This window comes from Chelon labrosus (genome assembly GCF_963514085.1).
Source record: "Chelon labrosus genome assembly, chromosome: 20".
NCBI lineage: Eukaryota > Metazoa > Chordata > Actinopteri > Mugiliformes > Mugilidae > Chelon > Chelon labrosus.
In genome coordinates, this window is record NC_140353.1 from 860,939 (window position 1) to 881,514 (window position 20,576).

The window sequence follows — 20,576 nt, forward strand, 5'->3', positions numbered from 1 at the left end:
GGACCGATGATTACCTGCTGGACAGCGCTCTGATCTTGGCTCTGATGTTGTCGGCGTCGTAGTGCTTCTCCTGGATCATCTGCTGGGACAGTTTCTCCACCTGGTCCAGCTGCTCCCACTGAGCCTCCAGCGTCTCCTCAAACTGAAGGTGTTTCCTCTGCAGAGCCTCCACCTCCGTCACCGAGCTCTGAAAACACAAACAGAGACGCTTAGAAGAAAGAAAAACAGTGTCATTTTCACAAAGCGTTTCTCCACACAAATAAACTCGTCTTTACCCCGAGGTCCCGGTTGGTCAGGAAGGCCTCGCTGTTGCTGAGCCAGCTCTCACACTGCTCGACTGAGGCGTGGAAGACCTGCAGGATGGAGACAGTAGAGTGAGTTAACCATGTTAGTGGTAAGAAAACTAAAGCTCATACACTTTGGTAGCAGGAGCTTCTCAAACGAGTTGCATTATAATAATAAAAAACCTGAACAGAACAGAATGGCCGAATAAAGAGTCCAGAGTCTGAACTTCAGAATCGAATTTGCAAAGTGAGAGTTACAAAGGACATAAAAGCTAAGTTTGTGTGTTTGGTCTTCTTCTCCTTGGTCTCCTTTGTCTTCTTCTTCTTCTTGCCCTTTGTTTTCTTTACTAAAACTCCACTTTCCACTGGTTTACTGTCTGATTTCTGAAGTCTTAATGACAGAACATGCGTTAATCACGCTAAAAGGAATTTGACGTTAATTTTAACGGCCCTATTTTAAAGCTGATGTATTCTTGGTGTGATAGAATAATAATAAATGAGTTCGGGAGCGACAGGTCTACTGTTCTGAAGTCAGATCATCACCTGCAGAGTGCGGGCCTGCTCCAGGGTCAAGCTCCGCTCCTTCCAAGCTCGGTCCAGTCCGGCTTTAACCGTCTCCAGCTGGTTCAGGGCCTTCTGGATCTCGGCCTTCGAGCTGTGACCAGACTGGATCAGTCCCTGACCAAAGTCCCTGACAGAGTCCATGCGCTCAGCTCGGGCGTCGATCTCCGTCTGGAAACACAGCTCACCGTTAGATCTCCTGTATTAACACGGCTGAATGTAGGAGCTCCACGGTGCTCACCTTCCAGTCCTGGTGCTCCACGATGAGCCGCTCGGCCTCGGCTCTGGTTTTGGGGAGTCCCTTCTCTGCCATCTCAGTGGTCTGTTTGACACCCCACTCCAGCAGGAGGCGCTGGTTGGCCTTGAACAGCTGCAGCTGGTGAGCCTCCTGCAGCAACTCCTTCCTGAACAAACATTTCAAAGCGTTTGTTTTACATCAAGAATCTCTATCGGTGTTGAGACCGAGCTGCTGCTAACAGTGACATTAAATAATTAAAACAGTTCACCGGTGTTTGACTTCCTTGTCCAAGGTCTTCAGAACCTTCTGGACCTCCTTCTGTTTGTCCTTCAACTTGTCGCTCATCACTGACGGAGACTTCAGGTGATTCAGCACCGTTTTCTCCAGAGACTGAGGAGAGTGACACAGTCGGTGTTATGAGCCAGAAAAAAATAAAGAAATATTAAACCACTACTTTGTTCATTGTTCAATCTGTGTACATTAGAAAAATTAGCTGAACTAATGAGTCACATTGTTTATTTTATTAGTGTCCCAAGACTGTAAAGATGGGTGGTTAAGTCTCTTCTTAATATACCAAAGGTTCGTTATGTAACCTGTAATCTAGTGGTTCTCATCTCATCTGTCTAGTCAGCACCAGTAACCATCGGCAACAATACTTTGACTTGGTACAGCCAGGTATCCCAGAGTGCAGTTTTGCAGGTGTAATCAAGTACGCTGCTGTTCTACTTCCAGAGTCAAACTTGTCAATCTAACGAGTACGCAAGTCCAAAGCTTATGTGCTTGAGCTTCTTTTTCTTTTCTGTCTTCTTCGTCGTCTTTTTGTCTGTCTTGATCTTAGTCTTCATCTTCGTGTGACTATTCCTTCACGGGCCAATCACATATGTAAATTAACCCTTGTTTATTCACCTCTAAGGGTTTTAAATTCTATTCCACGGAGCCAATGAGGAGAAGTTCAGTTAACGCCACATTATTATCTTAGCTTGTTAGAAGTGTGGGCTGCTGGCTGCATGTCCAGGGTTCGTCCCAGCTGTCCTGATTCTGCTTTTTGTCCTGATTCTGGTAGTAATTTGTAGATTGGGGACGGTTATCAGCTGCCTAACCTTTGACCTCTCCTGGATGACCCCGGCCTCTCTCTCCATCTCCTCGTGGCGTCTGATCAGGTTCTCCACGCTGTCCACGTCACTGCCACAGTCCTGATCCTGCAGCAGCAGCATCTGAAGAGAGAAAGGGAGGAGCTTATGGTTCAGCCGAGTCTTATCGGAGATGCAGCGTGAAGGAAGGAACAGGTGACCCACCTTCTCGTTGGCTCTGTCTCGGACCTCCTCCAGCTCTCGGATGAGGCCGTGGACCACCAGCGCCCCCTCCAGCTTCTTCTTGTAGGTGTTCAGATCTCCGTGGAACTTGCTCCACCTGGAAGAGACGAGACATTTAACTCTGAACCGAGGAAACGACCCACAGAGGTGAGACAGTGTTACCTGTCGTTCAGCTGCTGCCTCCTCCGTCGTACAGTCACAAGTTCTTCAGCGCTCTGTCTCTTCTCCAGTTTGGCTGCGAGTCTGTTGATGGCTGTGATGTGAGCGTCGTCCACCGTCACTTCCTACAGAGAAGAAGAATAATTATTTAAATTATTTACAACGAGCATCTCTGTGTCAGTACTTCGTTACCACCTGAGCTCAGTCAGTGACTCACCCTGTCTCCACTTCCCCTGAACTCGCTGAGCTTCTTCAGCAGCTGGACTCCGTGTTCATAGTCCTTCCCAACATCTCCGACGTTAATCATCACCTCCTGAAAGACACACACGGGTCAGACTGGAAACAGATCCAACCGACCACCAACAGATTTCCATCCGTCCCGTCTCTTGCCTTGTGTCTGATCCAGGCCTCCACCTCCTCCACCTTCTGCAGGAACTCCAGGAAGTCTCTGTTATCCTCCAGAGCTTTCCCCCTGGTGGCCACAGCCTTTTTCAGCTCCTCCCAGTGAAGCTCCAGCGTCACCGCACTCTTCTTCACCTCCTTGGACCTCGGGTGGCGAAGGGTGACGAGCTCGTCCCCAGCCTGGAGACACAGAACAGGATCTGCTGATGTCCTTCTCTGATTAACCCTAAGCTTTAAAACTTTTGTCTGGACTTTTGTTTTGCTTATTTTGACAATAAAAAGGTCAGAAAATGTCCTGCGAGTGGATGCTTTGGCCCATTATCCCAGAATACAAGGAACTTTCTGTATCTGGCATTTGCTTAGAATTTCCTGCTCGTTATAAAAGCGTAATCGAGATACCTTAGAGAGAGGCACAAGTTACTGTAATGACACCATACTGGAAGTAAAGCGCAACGTTTCAGCTTTCAGAATTACGTTATTACGGTAATTCAAACATGCCACTAGGGAGGTAAGTTTTTAAGACGTGAACTCCTCTCCCTCTTACCTTCAGCACAGAGCTGATGATCCCGTGGTGTGCCAGGATTTCAGCCTCAAACACCTGATGTTTCTGGAGGAGCTTCATCTTCGCCTGCAGGTTGCTAAGGTCGGCTTTACCGTCCTCCGCCATCTTCTGCATCCGCTCAGAGACCCACTCCTCAGCCTGAAGTTAAACCACAGCACAAGTTAATACTGCAGAAGTTGAAAACAGCTTCCTATCGGACACCGAGCTGGTTACCTCTGCCACATCTCGGTTGAAGATACACAGAAGCCTGGAAAGTTCCAGCTCCTGTCTGCGTTTGACGGCCAGCTCTCTGATCCTGTCCCGTCTCTGGATCAGAGCTTTGAGTCTGGCTTTGACCCGTTTACTCTTCTCTTTGATCAGCTGCTTCTTCAGACGGTCGGCCAGCTCCTTCAGTGAGAACAGCTGGACCAAGACAAAAGAGGGGGCAAAGATTTAGAACCAGGATAACAGACTTAGAAACTAAATAAAACCAAATAAAGAAGCTGAACATGTGGACCTTGTCCTCCTGGGAGCTGAGCAGCTTCTCAAAAGCTTCATGTGACTTGATCAGACCCTCCGTCTCATCCACCGTGTTTCCCAGAGTGCTGCTCTGCAACAGGATCTGTGGACAACGAAGACACAGAGTTATCTTCCAGCGTTTTCCTCTTTCTTATCAAACTCACGGACTGACAGTTAACACTGTTTCTACACTGTTTCTACACTGTGCACACGACAATAAACTCTTTGAATCTCACCTCCTGTGAGCTGCAGGTCTTGTCCATGCTGTTAACGTCTCTGTAGAAGATCTGCTCCAGGTGGACGGTTTCTAACCAGAGCTGCTTCTTTTTCCACTGCTCCTCCAGTTTCTCTCTCTCCGCCTGCAAAGCCTTCAGCTTCTCAGACACCTGCAAGAAACACAAGATAGAGTTAACACCACCTTAGAGCCTTTCTGTTCAACTTGCTTTTCCAAGAAAACCTTCCAGCGCCTCCTCACCTCCCTCCTGTTGCTCTTGTCCTGTGTCTGCAGCGTCTCTCCCATATCCAGAGCCTGCTGGTAGGTCTCCTGTCTGGCCTCCATCTCGGCCCAGAGCTGCTGGTGTTGAGCCAGCTGCAGGTCGGCGGTCGCCACGTCGCTGATGCTCTCCTCAGCTGCCATCACGCCTATCTGCTGACTGCACCACAGGAGGTAGTCCTGCGCCTGAAGAGGACACGTGGGTATGAGAAGTGAGGCTGGACCTTCCTGCAGCGCTGCAGACCCCCGTTCCTTCATCTGTCTATACTCACTGTGTTGAGGAACAGGTATCGCTGGCAGGCTAGTTTGAGCTCCTCCTCTCTACGCTCGGTTTGAAGTCGGAGCTCCTCCCACCGCTCCACCACTTCCTGTTGCACTTCCTGCAGGCGGAGCTTCAGCTGAGGCGAGCAGAGGCGCAGGATGGAATCGACCGAGTCCAGCTGCTCCCGCAACTGAGGAGGAGAAACACGAACTACGTTCATATCAGGGCTGTCAATTAGGGATGTAAGGATGGGTGTCAGGACCGATCCAGACATTTTTAAAAAAGATCGGATCGGTATAAAGCTTAAGCCAAGATGTCAACCAAAATGTCCCGGTAGCTTTGAATCATTGTCTTCTTCTGTTTTATTGGCGGTTAGCTATCATCAAAGCTTCCTACTTTCTCTGCCGTTACTTTCTCTTGCTCTTCCTGTTTTCTTGTGCATTGAAACATCATGAACTTGCCGTGAGAAAGACCAGTTTTTTAATCCATTTCTTCTTGTTTCTTCTTTTGCTGCTGCTGCTTCTTCTTCCTCTTCTTCTTGCTCTCCTCCTCTGCTTCCTCTCTTACTACAACCACACTTCAGATTCTGCTTACTGTCCACAGAGGTAAAGCTGCTTTCATTTGTCTTGACTTCTGAATAATCCTTCCATAGTTCTCAGAGATACTCTCTAAACTTCATTTCTGCAGTGAAGATCATGAATTTATTTGAAGGAAAACTTATAACAGGAGCTGATGACGCTGTTAATGGACTGAATTATCGGGCAATTGTTTTTTTTCTTGATCATGAAATTACCCCGGCTTTTTCTAACCTAACGAGCTAATCCTAGCGATAGTTTCAGTCGTTACCTGTTGCTCTGTGTTAGCCAGCTCGTGCAGTAAAGCCTCATGTTTCCTCAGCTGTGAGATCACCCCCTGGAGATCCTTTGCTATGGCGTCAGGGATTCTCTTCTGTCGCTCCTGAAGGGAGAGAGAGAGAGGTGGAGAGACTATGATTGATATGAAGGAGCCATTTCTGATTTTAGTCTTTGTAAACACATTTAACAGCGGGTGGTTGTGAGGTTTTGTAGCCGTGTGGATGGACAGATACCTGGATGAGGGTGAGTGCGTCGCTCAGGTCCCGGTAGAAGCGGTGACATTCCTCGGCTCTCTGCAGCTGATTCTGACGCTCCCGGGCCGCATCGTTCAAATCCTCCCAGCATGCACTGCAGGAACGCAAACATCAAAATTAACAGAGAGACGAGTAAAATGAAGAGAAGTGAATGTGAATCGTCGTGTGTTTACCTGAGCTGCTGCGACGTCTCTTTGATGGCAGAGGTCTGCGGGTGTTTGTTGCGGATCAGTCGAGCAGCGAGGTCGTTGCAGCTCTGCAGTCTCTCCTGTCCGACCTCCAGCTGCTTCAGGAAACCTTCAAACTTCCCACGAAGCAACTGCAACATCACAGAGAACCACAACTATCTTTACAGCCTCAAGACAAGTTCATTCAATAAAACTGAGACAACACAGCGTTAAAGTATCCTCAATCCTTCCAGCTGGTTACTAGACTCTAACACACATGTGAATGTCCTGTTTAAGGATGTAACCTGAACATGTTGGTAGTCGTTGCCCAGGTCCTGAGACTCTGCCGTCTGTCTCTGCTGGTTCATCCAGTCCTGCAGCTCTGAACTCTCTCGTTTGAACTCGTGGAGATGAAGGACCTCCTTCAGCCTCTGACCTCTGTCAGGAAACACATGGAAAATAATAACAGGTCGTGTCAGTAATGATGATAACGTCATGGATTCAGGATCTCCCTAACACGTCCACTAATCACGCTGCAAGGTCTCAGGAGTCTGGTAAGTAAAAACCAGAAGGTCTGTAACAACTCACCAAGGTTATCAAAACACGATGCAAATGGAAAATGAAGAGTAATAACGTTGTTTAGATGATCAGATGTAGAACTAAGATTAAATAAGAGGTTGTGTAGTTTTACCAAATTCAATTTAGACTTGACTTTTTGATCTTTTCACGTTAACGCCGACGCAAAGAACGAAGCATCAGTTTGAGTCGGTACTGACCTGAGAGCAGCCTGGTGCTGCAGCTGCTGGTTCAGGCTGCTGAGGCGACTGTAGGGTCGGCTGAGCTCCTCCAGGCTCCAGGTCTGGACCGCCTTCTCCACCTGGTCCCCTAACTCCTTCACCTCCACCTCCACCACCTCCAGCTGGCCCTGCAACACCTGCATGACCACGAAGGTACAAGTCACGTTTCTGGTGCGGTAGAATCCACACAGTGCTGTTTATATACGTTCATTTCTTATCAAAAGTGAGGAAGTGACGAAGCTAACGGAAATGCTAAAGCATGCTAACGGTCAGCCATTCAGGTTCAACCAGCATGAACGAATAGAAAATAAAACAGGCTGCAACTGTAATCACTGAAGAACAAAAGAGGAAAGCTACAAACATGAAGATATGAATAGATTTCTTTTAAACTTTATTATTATTATAAAGTTCATAAGGAAGAGCAGGCGCAAAAAAAACTATTTTCCCCTAAACTATTACTGAAAAGCCTCAGCATGAGTGTTTCTTTGTAGAGGAGTTTGATTTGAGGTCCTCTCATAATATGTAAAGTACAGATGGAAAGGAATGTGTTTTGTACCTGGTGTTTGGTGACGAGGCTCTGTGTGGCCAGCTGGTCTTTGCCGTAGTCGTCAGAGTTCACCAGGCTGAGCATCTCTGTGAGTCTGGACTCCAGCTCTGAACAGTCCAACAGCAGCTGGAGACGAGACACGTTCAACACGACGAGAGAGTTTAGACAGGAACAGATTTTAATGAAGGAAAGGCAGCATCACATCTCCAAATAAAATGTCTGTCTCACTTGTTCTCTGGTGACAGCTTTGGTCAGGTGAGCTGTTCTCTTGTTGCAGGCCTCCTCTAGCGCCTCCCACTCTGTGGTCAGGTGGTTGCACCTGTAAAAACAGCAGAAATTAAAAAAAAAAAAAAACAACAGGATCCACATGTGGAGGTGGTCTGGGACACATGTGACCTCCTTCCTTTGGTAGTGTGAACACACAATGAGTCCTGGGTCACATTAAAGACCACCTACTCAACAGGGCTGATCTGAGGAAGAGGAGTTTAACTCATTCATTCAACCACTAGTAGAAATGATCACATGAATAAGAACCAAACTAAATAAGAAACAAGTCTGAACTAGAATCAACTCAGTAAATGTCTTCCTCCCTCCCCCCCTCCCTGTTCAGCAGTGACCTGGTTCCTCTGAGGATGGAAGCTTCCAGGCTTCAGTTCTAATATGAGCTCTGTCTCTAAAATAAAGAAGAACTTCACAGCTTGTTCCAAATTACGGATCATCTTGAATCTCTTGAATTCGTGAAATTAAGACGGAGGAGAGAAATTCAACCTGGAAGAGAAGAAATCACGTCACCTCTGGAGAATCTCCTCTCCGTCTGATTTGCTTGATCTGGCCAGGTTACGTCCCTTCTCCAGGATGTGGTTCAGGTGTTTCTGGTGGGCGTTCATTTCAGCCTGAAGCTCCTGAGCAAACAAATACAAAAATCACACATCAAGCTTCAGTTTGGTTTCATAATCGTTCTCAGCGGCCGAGCTGCATCATATGGGAGAGAAGTGGTACCTTGTGTTTCTGCATGAGGCTGATGGCTCCAGCCAGAGACTTGTCGTATCCCGTGGATCCAGAGGAAGGAACGTGTTCAGAGATCCAGCTGAGCTCCAGGTCAACATCATGATAAAACCCAAACAGCAGCACAGACGCCTCCAGCTGAGCTCGACGCTGCTCCAGAGGTTTCTGCAGGGATTTGAACCTGCAGCACAGAGCTCAGACAGTCAACATCGTCTGCAGAGTCTCAAGAGGGTGTGACAGATTAAATGAGTTTTATTACAGGTTAAATTTGGAGTGTTTATTAAAAAACATTAGCAATTTTATTATTTTGAAGTCCAGAAATTAAGTCCAGGATAAATAAAATGTCCAACGGTTGAATTGTGTCCCTACAGACAAACTTACAACGTGAGGTAAGTGTCCGTCTCCTGGAGGATCCTCTGAGAGTCGAAGTGGTTGGAGGCGAGGTGTTTGGCCCGGCTCACGATGGAGTTGATCTTCTCTGCGAGCTCATTGGCCTCCTGCTCCAGCTGCTGATGCTCCTGCAGACACAAACACAAACACAGTCCTTACCGAGCGCCATCAACCAAACCGAAGCCTCACATCGGCGTACGTCTCGCCTGCCCTCACCTTCAGCAGCTGTCGGCTGGAGCGCAGGTCGTGACCTTTGGGGGCGTTGTTCAGCATCCACCGGATGGCCTCGATCTTCAGCTTGGCGTCCTGAGGAGGAAGGGGCACAGACTCTCAGGTTAAAGCCTCATTTCAAATCACCAACATCTATCAACAAACTCACAGCTGTGTTAGTGATTTACCTGCAGAAGCTCCATCAGCTGCTCCTGCTGTCCCGCCTGCCTCAGCTTGTCCCCCCTGTCGGCCATCTTGTCCTGTAGTCTCTTCCACCGGCTGCTGAGCTGAGAAGACTTCCTGCTGATGCTCTGACTGTTGTAGTGTCCTTCAGCAACCATCTCCTGTCCCAGCTGATCACATATACACACATGTTTGAATTTCAGCTCAGCTCAGTTCAGTGTGTCTCACATCAGGCAGAGGTTTACCTGAACCAGTCTGTCCAGGCGGACCTGGTTGGCCTGCATCTCCTTCTCTGCCGCCTCGTGTCTCTTCAGCTTTCGCAGGATGTTGGTGGGGTCGCGGTACGACTCGTCCTCGGACACCTTGAACTTCTCCTCCATCCACAGCAGCAGCTCGTCTGAATCCCTCTGGAACTCCTGCAGCACAAAACACCAGGAGGTAAAAGATGAGTGATCTCCTGAAAATATGACGATCGATGTCGACACTGATGATGATGATGATGATGATGATGATGATGATGATTACCTGGTACTTCATGGAGGCCAGCAGCAGATTCTTCCTCTCCTTGCTGCTCTCTTTCAGCCTCCTGTTGGTGTTCTGGATGCTCCTGCTCCGCTCCTTGATGCTGGAAGATAAAGATGGTGGTTTGAAAACATGGTCATTTATGTGTTTGCAGCTGTATCATCCTGTAGAGAATCACCTTTCACGCTAACATGAACCTAACACTCATGTCTATGTGAGAGGGAACACAGCAACATTGAAACTCTACATAGAAAGACCCCAGCCGGCAGCCAGCAGCTTAGAACCCACAACCCTCATGCTGTGATGCTAACCACTGCTAAAGGATGCTAACACCCACTAAGAGCAGAAAGTTACTGTAAATATACCTGGTTTAGTTTTAGAGGTTCCTATGTGTAGAATCAAACTGATGGATAGCAGCTCTGACATGCTAGCTGTCATGTTTAGCTACCAGTTAAATGGTGAATTTAATCTCCTCTGTTGGGTTCATTTATTTGTAAATCTGCCTCTCCAGCCACAAACATCACCACATGTCACTGGTAAACTTTAAATCCCAAAGAGACAGCACTAAGACAGAGGTGATTATCTGTCTGGACAAGCTTCGTCCTTCCTTGCATTCTCTTACTGTTTAGCAGCATAGTGTTGACGGTTGATGAGTTCCTGGCTGCGCTCCGTGAAAAGAGCCACTCGCTGGTCCAAAGCCTTCAGGAGTCCCTCCAGCTCCTCCTGTCGGCCCAGCAGGCTGTGCACGCTGTCCACAGAGTCCTGCGTCAATTAAAACGCCAACATTTAGAACATGTCGTGTTCCTGCATCCAACAGATTACTGCTAATATCAGAAGCGATGGTCCATGAAAACATGTGAGAGAGGAGCATCCTCACCCCGACATCTTTGACCCTCAGTCGGGCTTCGTGTCCGGACAGCGTCGCCTCGATCCGGTCTCCCTCCTGGTTCAGCCTCTGGAGCTCCAGAGTCTGCTCCAGATGCTGCTTTCTATCGGCCCACAGCTTGTCCATCTTGGACCAATCAGCTTTCAGACTGTCCAGGGTTCGTTGGATTTCGACTGCAGCCGGGTTCCCACTGGAGGCGAGAGACTTCGCCAAATCCTCCACCTCCTTCAACCTGAGTTAGTGAAGATAATAAACAAAGTCATTATTCTGTTAATAATTAATAAGACTCATTTATTAATGCTAAAAAATATACATTCAAATTAAGACAGACATTAGTCTAAGAACAACTCGGATCACATGGATGTTAACCGCTGCTAAAACAGACAATCTGTGCATATGGTTTATTATCCGAGTACTTTTCTGTATTTCAAGTTTGGTTTTAGAAACTAAAATAAAAAATAAATTAATTTATAAAGTTTATTTGATTTTCAATTTAAAAAGCAAACGCAAAAAGTGCTAAATAAGTACATTTTAAAGATTAAAATAAAGGTTTCTTTTTGTGTTTAGTTTTTGGATTGAAAAATAAAAATCAAATAGTTTTTTTCCAGTTTTTATTCTGGTTTTTAAAAGCAAACCTGAAATACCCAAAAATGCACAGACTGTTAATGATTTAAAACATTTCTAATTTCCAAAAACAAAACACACCAAAACATGTAAGTGTACACAGCGTTATTATTATTAAGTATTGAGGCATTTGGAAATAAAGAATGAAAATTAGATTATTCATTCTTTATTCAGTCTTCCTTCTGGTTTTTAATCTTTAATATTTATCCAGATTAATAAATCCTCCTCCTCCTCTTCACCTGCTCCTCTGCGCCTCCATCTCCAGCCGGAGCTCCTCGTGTTGCTCCAGCAGAGCCATGGCCGAGGCCACGTCGCTGGCCGTCTCCTCCTGCAGGAGACGCTGCTGGACCGAACCCGTCCAGCCCTGCAGCTCCTTGGACTGATGCTGGAAGGTCTGCAGCCGACGGGCCTCGTCCAGGTGGTGCTGCCTGTCTGCAGCCTGACGTTTCACCTGAGCAACAGCAGAACAGTTATTACACCAATTAATACTTTGAACTTCTCAATGAATGTTTCACAATCAAACCTCTAGAGAGGGAAAGATCTGGATTCATTTATTAATCCAATACTGCACCCTCCTGAGACTGAGGATCAGTCAATACTCAATATAAAAAACCTTTATCAGGACGCCCCAGGCTCAGTCTGTTATGATGAAATGAATCCTCACCTGCTCCAGCAGAGCCTCTAAACCTCGAACCTCCTCCATGATGGCTGCGCTCTCAGCTGGACTGCAGTCCTGCTTCCTGTGAGACAGGAAATGACATCATGGTGTACTTTAGTAAAATGTATTAACTAAAGCTTTGCACCTCACAGATATGTAATATTGGCTCATTTTCCTGATTAGATAATGACTGTCATGCTGTCACTTCTGCTCTAGTCCTGTCTTTAAGTTTTTAGCCTACAGTTTTATTCTGTGACTGTTTGCTTTCTGCAGCGTTACTACAAATCTCTCCGCTGGGAACTGATTCTGCTCCAGCAAAGATCCTCTGGGCCAATCAGATTGTTTGGGGGAGGGGCTTTATGAGGTGATGGACAGCTGAATTAGTTTAAATGGCTCTGATTGGTTGGAGAATTCATTGATATTTTCTGACAGCCTAGATCAGACCCGTACATCTTGGCGACGCTCTTCAGGTAGGCGATCTTTCCCTCCAGAATCTGGATGTCTCTGAGGGCCTGAGCCTGGGTCTTCTCTCCGGTCTGCAGGGTGAGGGAGCTGCAGCCCACGTCCACCTTGTCCAGCCGGGACATCTGACCCTGCAGCTGAGCTTTAGCCTCCTCACAGCTCTGCAGGAAGGACTTCACGTCCGCCGTGCTCAGCAGCTCGTGGCCCTTTTCATCCTTCAGCTTCTGGATTCGATCCCACCTGGAGGACACGAGGAAGCGGTATCAGCGCCGCACGTTAACCACGACCACATAAATCTGGACTGTTGGCGTTTTGTTCACACCTGCGGGAAACGCTCCTCTGTCTGGCCTTGATCTCTTTCTGTTGACTGTGTTGATTCTTCACCAGCTCCTCTGCCATCTTGATGATGTCATCCAACTGACCCTGCCCACTCGCCAACTCAGTCAGGAAGTTCTGAAACAGAAAGTCAAGGCGACCACAGTCAAAAATATTCACATATTTTACTTTATGAGCAAACAACTTGCAACTTAAATGCTGCTATGTTCAAATTCAATTATAATTTCAGAAATAAAAACATCACTTCTTGGTGCTCCGTAAGGTTTTATACAAAGTCCAGCTTTTCTGAGACCAGAACATTGAGTCAAACACTGTGAACAATAAATTTACTGGTAAAACTAAAGAAAGACAGAAAGGTCTGCACTAGAGACGTCCCAGTATTTCAGTATTTCAGTATTTGGGGGCGGCCCAGGCATCGACATCAGGCTGATCTTTTGTAGTTATTAAGTTAGGTCTGTCATAAACCAAAACCACATCCTCTCTCCACACTACATTAACTCTGACAGAAAGATTTATTGGACTGACTCCAGGAGAAGACAAGGAAGACAAGGACAGACTTTAGGAAGACACAGGAGACCATCTCTAGGACATTTAGGATCAGATTAGGGGCAAAAAGCCTTGATCAGGACATCTCTCATCTGTACCTCATATTTAGCCTGAACTACTCCCATATTGTCGCCGTCGGTGCTGAAGGTGTTCAGGATGTTCTCCTTATCCCCCATCCACGACTCAAACTCCTGGCAGCTGTTGTAGAATCGATGGAGACGCAGCATCTCCTCCAGACTCCGCGTCTTAGACTGGAATCAAACGTCAAAAAGTCTGATGAAGAGCTGCTCTAAACATTTCCATCTTTCATGCATCTTTCGTCTTAAAACAAACTTCACAGTATTACAGCACTGGTGGACTACGTTTCCCATGCTGCTCCTCTCTCACCTTCACCAGGCTGCACAGTAAGTTGTAGTCCTGGTCCAGGCTGGCCTGAGTGCTCTCCACCGTGTCTCTCTGGTACTGTGGGTCCGGCAGAGATGACGTTTGGATCTCGCCCGTGTTGCGACGCATCGATCGGCTACGTCTTCGACGGCTCATCTTCCTGGTCTGGCTTTCTGTCACACCATTGGTAGAGACGGGTGAAGGAGGAGGAGCCTGAAGAAGAAGAAGAAATGACATTATTGGATATTTAAAATGAACAGTGACGTTTTTAAGGCTCAGTGTGTAAATAAACAAGAGCAGCAGAAACAGAAATTTAGAAAATAAATAAATGAATTTTAATGTTCAATCCTTCAGGCAGAGGACTGATCAGTTTATTTATAAAGCTCTTCTCAGCATTAAACAGCTGAGCCTTGAAGAATCCCACTAGTTATCAGATTGTGACTAATTTAATTGGTTTTAATTATTGACCCGATTGAAAAGTTGTTGATTACTGGTCGTACAGCGGCAGGAATCATGGTCAGGTAGGTTTTGGGGATGAGCTGCTGGTTTCCTCGACTGTCTCTGGCCATAACTCGGTCTCCATCTGGATCAGATCCAACGATGGTCACCATCTCGTTACGATCCCACGGAAACTGACCTAGAAAAATTATGAGGACGAATGCATCTGTTAATCTTTATTTTTCTAGGTTGCATCTCGTGTCTTTACTTCCTGTCAGCTCCACTGATTAGTTCCGGTACCTTTGTTGTATCTGAAGCGGACCTTGGCCATGGTCTCTTCTCTCTGAGGGGCGCCCTTCCGTCCTCTGACACCGGCTGGTGATGTCCCCGCTCCTGGCCCCTCCTCGTCCCCGGAGGTGTCGCTGTATTGGATCATCTTACTTTGTTGAAGGTCCGACTACACAGGAAGACCAAACATGACTTTAACTACAGGGGGGTCTCATTTTTGAACTTAAAAAGTTAAACGATTAACAAATACACTTGGACAGTTGTTTTTTGGGTTTAAAACTCCCTGTCCTGCGTAAGGAAGCTCTCTGATGATGGCGCGTCTAAACTCACGGTCAGAGACGTCAGCTGCGCCGCACTCTTCGCCTGTTCCGACAGCCTCTTCATCTCCACGCCATAGGCCGCCAACTCCTTCTGCATGCGTAGGTGGCGCTGCAGCAGCATCCCCGTGCTCGAATCATCCTTCCCATGATCCTTGCTGGTCAGCAGCGGCTTCCTGTCGTCCAGCCAGGAGATGGCCTCTGCCACGTCTGCAAAGTACTGATCAGAGAAGAAGAAGAAAGAGAAGAAGAAGAAGAGGAGTCTTAAACTAATGAAACCACCCTAAAATAAATTCATAACGTTTGATGGAACCTAAATCGCTCCCATCCCACATGACAAAACAAACCCAAACTTTACTAATAAAACTTAACCTGGAGGAGGAAGAGGACGTGAAGAAGAGAGGAAGGGGAAGAAAAGGGGGGAAGGAATATGAGAGGAAGGAGAGAAAGAGGAGGAGAGTGAGAGGGAGGAGGAAAGAGAGGAGGGGAGGAGGTGGAGGACAAGATGTAGTAGAGAGAGGAGGCTGAGACGTAGGAGGAGGGGAGGAAGAGGGAAGGAGAGGAGGATGAGAAAAGAAGGAGAGGAAGGAAAAGGAGGCTGAGGAGGTGAAGATAAAGAAAGTGGAGAGAAATAGGAGGAGGAGGAAGAGAGGAGGAAAGGTGAGAGAAGGAAGAGGGAGGAGGATGAGAGGAGGACAGGGAGAAGAGTGACGACAGAAGGTAGAATAGAAGAGAGAGGAGGCAGAGAGGAGGAGGAGGAGGAGAAAAAGTAGAAGGAGGGTGTAGAGGAAAAACAGAAATCTCTCCAACTACTATAAAATAAACTTGACGTAATAACTCTTTATTATTTGACTAAATAAGCTGCTGCAATGCTTCAAGCTTTAATACATCGGTTTTCCTAAATGATGATCAAATCTGTGCTGAATGTTTTCCACTGGCACCGACAGAACTACAGTTTCTTCTTCATCCACCTGTTTGATGGTGGTGGCGGCCTGCAGTCTGTTGCGTCGCGCCGTGGCCTCGTCCGTCAGGTGACTCCACTGCTTCTTCAGGGTCCTGATCCACTTCTGGACCTCCTTCTGCTGGACCTGGCTCTGCTTGGAGAGCAGATCCTGTCCTCGGCCCAGGACGCCCCGGTACAGAGGCTCCTGGGCCTGGATCTCCGCCTCCAGCGCCTGACAGACAGGTAATTAGTAAACCAGAGCCAGATAAATGTGTTTCTAAGGTTCCCAAAGGACTTTGGGACTCACCTTGTGCTTGTGCTGGGCCAGGTGGATGTGGTTCAGGTCTCGTCCCAGTCCGGTCGTCTGTAGCTTCAGCAGGCGCTCATACAGCCACGCCTCCAACTCCTCGCTGTCATGGAAGAACTCAAACAGCCGGAGCTGAGCCTCCAGACGCCTCCTCCTGTCAGAGGAGAGGAAGAGGAGGAGGAGAGGGGAAGAGGAGATCATAGAAGAGAAAGAGGAAGGGAGAGAAGGGGAGATAAGGGGAAAGGGAGGAGAAGTAGCAAGAAGGAGGTAAAATAGTAGGAAAAGAGGAGAGGAGAGGAAGAGAGGAGGAGAGGGAGGAAGGGGGAGCAGAAGAAGAGGAGAGGAGAGAGTGGAGAGGAAAGGGAGATGGAGAGACGAGACGAGGTGGAGGAGGAGGAGAGTAAGAGGAGCAGATAGGGGAGAGGAAGAAGAGGGAGAGGGAGGAAGGTATTGTTAAAGAGATAATAAGATGGAGGAGGATGGTCAAATGTGAATCATCTGTCGTCTAATAAAAGATCTTTGAGGAAACCTGTTTTCGCTGAGAGACGCCAGAGATTTATACTGAGTGTGGAGAGCTCTCACTCTGCTCTGAATCTGCTGACTGTCTTTAACATTTCCCTGAGGGACAGAGACATGAAGACACACAGAGACGTGAAGACAAATAACAGTAAACTAGAGGGACACAAGCAGAGAGACAGTGGACATGTGGACACCTTCAGAGTTGAGCTGCTGATGACAGCGATGGTTTCACCGTGAGCAGAGATCTGAGCTTCCAGGAGATCCTGTTTCTGAAGGAGAGACTCCACCTCAGCCAGCTGGTTCCCCGTCTCAGAGGAGCTGGCCTGGGACTAAAGACGGAGACGAAGGATGGAGGACAGTCAGAGATTTGATGATTTTTATCATTACAGACATGGCCGACAATTTAAAAAGTTAAAATCCCGCTTCCTGTATGAACTCACCTGTAGTTCTTTCAGTTCCTGGGAGACGAGGTCAATGTCTCGAAGGATGCTGAAGGTTTCCACTACATTTCCCAGAAGCCCCCTCTGCTCTTGGAGCTGCTGCAGCAGTTCCTTCCATCGATTCCTGATGCTCTCCTCCCTTAAAAACACACGACACACACACGTGTATAAGTATCTAGTATCAGTTTATACAGATGACAACTTCCTGCCTCAGCCGTCTCTCACCTCCTCATGATCTGCTGCTTGCTGTGGTAGTTTCCTCTCTCGATAGTCAAGGCCATGTCTCGTAGCGCTGTGAAGCGCGGCTCTCTGGCCTGAGCGTCGGTGGCCAGGGCCTCCAGACGCCGGCCGGACGCCTGAGCCTCCTCCAGCGTGGACAGGCCTCGGATGTCCTGCCTCCGGATGAGACGCAGCGTGTCCTCCAGGTAGCCCTCCCTCAGAGCGGCCTGAGAGGACAAAGGTGACGGTTTTAGGTCAAGTTGGACAAGAAACAAGAGACAACAAGACAAGAGACAACAAGACGAGACGAGACGAGAGATTGATTTGTGTGAACTATGGAAGTCATGTGATTAATTGTATGTAAAATAGTAATAATATAGTATACTGATTATTAAATATTTAAATCTAATGATAGCTCTACTTTATTTCAATGTGATGATGCACCACATGTACTGTCACTACAGGGCCAGTAGGGGAAGCAGAGGAGTCTAACAACAGACATGGTCCTGTTCTGATCTGACCCATGTTGTTCTTCATCACCTCTTCATTAATACAGTATTAATGCTCATGTTCTCCAGAGCTAGAAGAGGAACAGGTGTGTTTACCTTGCGGCCAAACTTCTGTGCGAGCTGCTCCAGGTTCTCCAGACGCCGCAGCGCCTCCTGCAGCGCTCGCTCTCTCTCGTTTTCGGCTCCCTCCAGCAAAACCCAACTTCTCTCGATGTCGCTCAGAGTTTTACCTTCACAAACACACAAGATTTAAAAACCCTGATATCTGTGTAGAGATTTCTTAATGTTTTTTGTGCTTAGCTTTGATACAGGGAAGTGAAGGGACAGAAAATACTCCGTGGACAATGTTGTAATGTTTTGTGATAGATTAGATGTGTTCTGGACCTTCTGGAGGATTATAAGCTCTCTGGTTATTGGCTGCCAGCTGAGTCCTCAGACTGAACAGATGAGCTTCGATCGCACCACGCTCCTGACAAAAATAAAGCAATGGCATTAATTAAAACGTGTCTCCAGCCAGCACTTGAGATCTGAGCTCAGGTTGTCTTTATTTCTTGACCTCCGCCCTGATGTTAGTTATTTTAGAGAAGGAAGGAGGAAAGGAGGAAAGGAAGGAAGAAAGAGGGATGGATGGAACAAAGAAAAGAACAAAAGAGGCAAAGAGAAAAGAGTGAAGGAAGGAAGTAAAGATATGGATAGATGGAGGGAAGGAAGGAGGAAGGAATGATGGAAGAAATGAACAAAGGAAGGAAGGAATAAGGGAAAGAGGAGGGAAGGAAAGAAGGAAGCAGGGAAAGAGGGAAGGAAGTTAAGGGAAGGACAGAAGGAACAAACAAACTCAGTAAAGAAGGAAGAAGGGAAAGGGGGAAGGAAGGAAGCAAGGAAGGGGAGAGAGAAGGAAGAAAGGAGGAATGTATAAAAGGATAGAAGAAAGGAACAAACGAAGGAAAAGAAAGAAGGATAGAGGGAAGGAAGAAAGGAGGGATGGAAGGAAAGAAGGAAGGAGTGAGGGTAGGAAGTAAAGAGGGAAGGATGAAAGGAAGGAAGGAAGGAAAGGAATGAAGTACTGACGGAAGGAAGAAAGCAAGGAAGGAAGAATGAAAGAAGAAAAGAAGGAAGGCAAGAAGTAAGAAAGAATGAAAGGATGTAAAAGGGACGGATGAAAGAAAGGAGCAAAGGAAGGAAGGAAAGAAGGAATAATGGAAAGGGAAGGAAGGAGGGATGCAGGAAGGAAAGAAGTAAATAGTCTGACCTGGTATTTAGGAGGTTTCTCCACAGTCCTGTAGGTCTTGAATGAAATCATCAGCGTCTGCATCTCTCTCACAGAGTTTGGAAATGTTCTGTCATTCAGCTGCTTCACCTTCAGTCAAACAGTCAGACGTTAATCAAGCAGCTGATCTCTAACATGAACATAGTTAATGCACAAACACATCAGGTCTTTACCTTGGATTCAATCCAGCGAAGCAGATCTGACACCATCCTCTCATACTGGACCTTCATTTTATCCAGCTCCATCAGCAAACCAACAATCTGTGGAGAACAAATTATAATTTATACGTAAAGCAGAGAGTAAAGATATCTGGCACAACCTCACCTCCTCCCAACGTCCCTTTATTGTTAACATTAATCAAAGACAATGTCAGAGCTCTGCAGTTGTGTCACTTCTATGTGCTGTAGCTCTACCAGCAGGTGCCTTCCTGTCTGCCTTCAATCTAATCCAGCAGTGATTCACAGGCTGCAGGCGGAGGAAGCTGCAGGATTACTGCTGCTGTTACCGAGAGCAGCCTGCAGAGGGCAGAGCAGTGCCCGGTGTGAACATAAACACTGTGTGGACACGTGTGACCCTTGTATTTTAATCCACCGCTTCTCTGCTTTAATGAGTCGCGAGTTAACAGTTCAATGTGAAAAGTCTGATAAGTGCGTTAATGATCTGTAAGATAAACACAGACTTCTACACTTTACACTGTGTGTGTCTTGTCTGCAACTTTCTTTACTCCCTTACTTAGAAGCTTTAAGATTTTTTAGATAAGTTCTGGACATTTAGAGAACAACTAGCTTTGTAAATGTAAATATAAAATATAAATATAAATATTGGGGTAGTGAGAACAGCTTGTAATGCTGATCACAGGGAAAGATGGAAAGTGACTCTATTTATATCCTGATGTTTATAAAGTTAAATTAATACAATTGTAATTGTAAAGTCATATTATATTCTATCTCTGTCTGAAATGACTTAATATAAATTAGGTTAAATTAGGTTACTAAAAAAGTACAGTGTCAGTGGTAAAGGAGAGGAGTTTCCTGGATATTCAGTGTCTCTTAATGTTTGTAGTTTCAAAGTAAAAGAAGCATTTTCACAATTAAACAATAAAAGCATGGACTTTAGATTACCATCCTTTAGTAAAATTGAGATAAAGAAAATGCTAACCCAGGGAAACACTATGAAATAGAGTGTTACTGTGTTTAACTGTGACATTTTATGTATATTTCCTCTATAAATGACATTACTGATTATTTCTTTCTGAACTCTTGCTTATAAACTATGAAGTAAATGGTTGTGACCTTGGCGAGTCTCTTCTGGATGGTCTGTCCCTGCTTCATCTTAGAGAAGTAGTGGTAGTACAGGGACACGTAGGTCATGATGGACTTATCGTCCGGGTGGGGGACCATGATGTCGTCCACATCCAGCAGCTGCATGATGCTGAACTCCCGCTCCGCCAGAGTGAAGGCGTGCTCCAGGTTACGGCGGGGGTTGTCGGCATGGAAGCGGCGGTAGTCGAAGAGGTCAGGCCTGGGATGGAGAGAGAGAGAGAGAGATGTGTGTCTACATGTGCATGTTGTCTCTGTGTCTGCGTGTGTTCTCTCCGGATACTCCGGACCAAAAAGTGGACGCCACGACAGCTCCTCTAAAGTGAAGCCAAAGCATGTGGAGCTCCCCCTGGTGGCTGGATGCAGTATATGTTACAGAGGCATCCATTTTTCTGCAGTCTATGTTGTGTGGG

The 20,576-nt window shown here is 46.7% G+C and overlaps 1 protein-coding gene across 1 annotated transcript in view; it reads right to left on the reverse strand.

Moving 5' to 3' along the window:
- The window catches only part of sptbn5 (spectrin, beta, non-erythrocytic 5), a 38,358-nt gene that overhangs the window by 11,058 nt on the left and 6,724 nt on the right, over nt 1-20,576 (reverse strand). Inside the window, exons 5-56 of the mRNA XM_084568367.1 lie at nt 20,137-20,365; nt 19,018-19,104; nt 18,827-18,934; nt 17,962-18,046; nt 17,674-17,807; nt 17,075-17,295; nt 16,850-16,988; nt 16,604-16,738; nt 16,420-16,508; nt 15,891-16,044; nt 15,612-15,815; nt 14,654-14,860; nt 14,336-14,492; nt 14,089-14,234; nt 13,601-13,810; nt 13,312-13,464; nt 12,654-12,784; nt 12,320-12,571; nt 11,876-11,951; nt 11,451-11,662; nt 10,579-10,819; nt 10,324-10,463; nt 9,705-9,804; nt 9,425-9,595; nt 9,185-9,349; nt 9,003-9,092; nt 8,778-8,914; nt 8,391-8,577; nt 8,184-8,293; nt 7,620-7,710; nt 7,401-7,517; nt 6,824-6,981; nt 6,353-6,485; nt 6,054-6,199; nt 5,860-5,974; nt 5,619-5,729; nt 4,783-4,962; nt 4,493-4,696; nt 4,254-4,403; nt 4,016-4,120; nt 3,733-3,921; nt 3,502-3,657; nt 2,946-3,137; nt 2,773-2,868; nt 2,559-2,680; nt 2,379-2,493; nt 2,184-2,297; nt 1,352-1,473; nt 1,087-1,249; nt 828-1,016; nt 276-353; nt 15-187 (exon numbers count right to left, since the gene is read on the reverse strand). Coding sequence (XP_084424493.1) covers nt 15-187; nt 276-353; nt 828-1,016; nt 1,087-1,249; nt 1,352-1,473; nt 2,184-2,297; nt 2,379-2,493; nt 2,559-2,680; nt 2,773-2,868; nt 2,946-3,137; nt 3,502-3,657; nt 3,733-3,921; nt 4,016-4,120; nt 4,254-4,403; nt 4,493-4,696; nt 4,783-4,962; nt 5,619-5,729; nt 5,860-5,974; nt 6,054-6,199; nt 6,353-6,485; nt 6,824-6,981; nt 7,401-7,517; nt 7,620-7,710; nt 8,184-8,293; nt 8,391-8,577; nt 8,778-8,914; nt 9,003-9,092; nt 9,185-9,349; nt 9,425-9,595; nt 9,705-9,804; nt 10,324-10,463; nt 10,579-10,819; nt 11,451-11,662; nt 11,876-11,951; nt 12,320-12,571; nt 12,654-12,784; nt 13,312-13,464; nt 13,601-13,810; nt 14,089-14,234; nt 14,336-14,492; nt 14,654-14,860; nt 15,612-15,815; nt 15,891-16,044; nt 16,420-16,508; nt 16,604-16,738; nt 16,850-16,988; nt 17,075-17,295; nt 17,674-17,807; nt 17,962-18,046; nt 18,827-18,934; nt 19,018-19,104; nt 20,137-20,365 — 7,689 coding nt within the window. The remainder of the gene's footprint in view (nt 1-14; nt 188-275; nt 354-827; nt 1,017-1,086; nt 1,250-1,351; nt 1,474-2,183; nt 2,298-2,378; nt 2,494-2,558; nt 2,681-2,772; nt 2,869-2,945; nt 3,138-3,501; nt 3,658-3,732; nt 3,922-4,015; nt 4,121-4,253; nt 4,404-4,492; nt 4,697-4,782; nt 4,963-5,618; nt 5,730-5,859; nt 5,975-6,053; nt 6,200-6,352; nt 6,486-6,823; nt 6,982-7,400; nt 7,518-7,619; nt 7,711-8,183; nt 8,294-8,390; nt 8,578-8,777; nt 8,915-9,002; nt 9,093-9,184; nt 9,350-9,424; nt 9,596-9,704; nt 9,805-10,323; nt 10,464-10,578; nt 10,820-11,450; nt 11,663-11,875; nt 11,952-12,319; nt 12,572-12,653; nt 12,785-13,311; nt 13,465-13,600; nt 13,811-14,088; nt 14,235-14,335; nt 14,493-14,653; nt 14,861-15,611; nt 15,816-15,890; nt 16,045-16,419; nt 16,509-16,603; nt 16,739-16,849; nt 16,989-17,074; nt 17,296-17,673; nt 17,808-17,961; nt 18,047-18,826; nt 18,935-19,017; nt 19,105-20,136; nt 20,366-20,576) is intronic.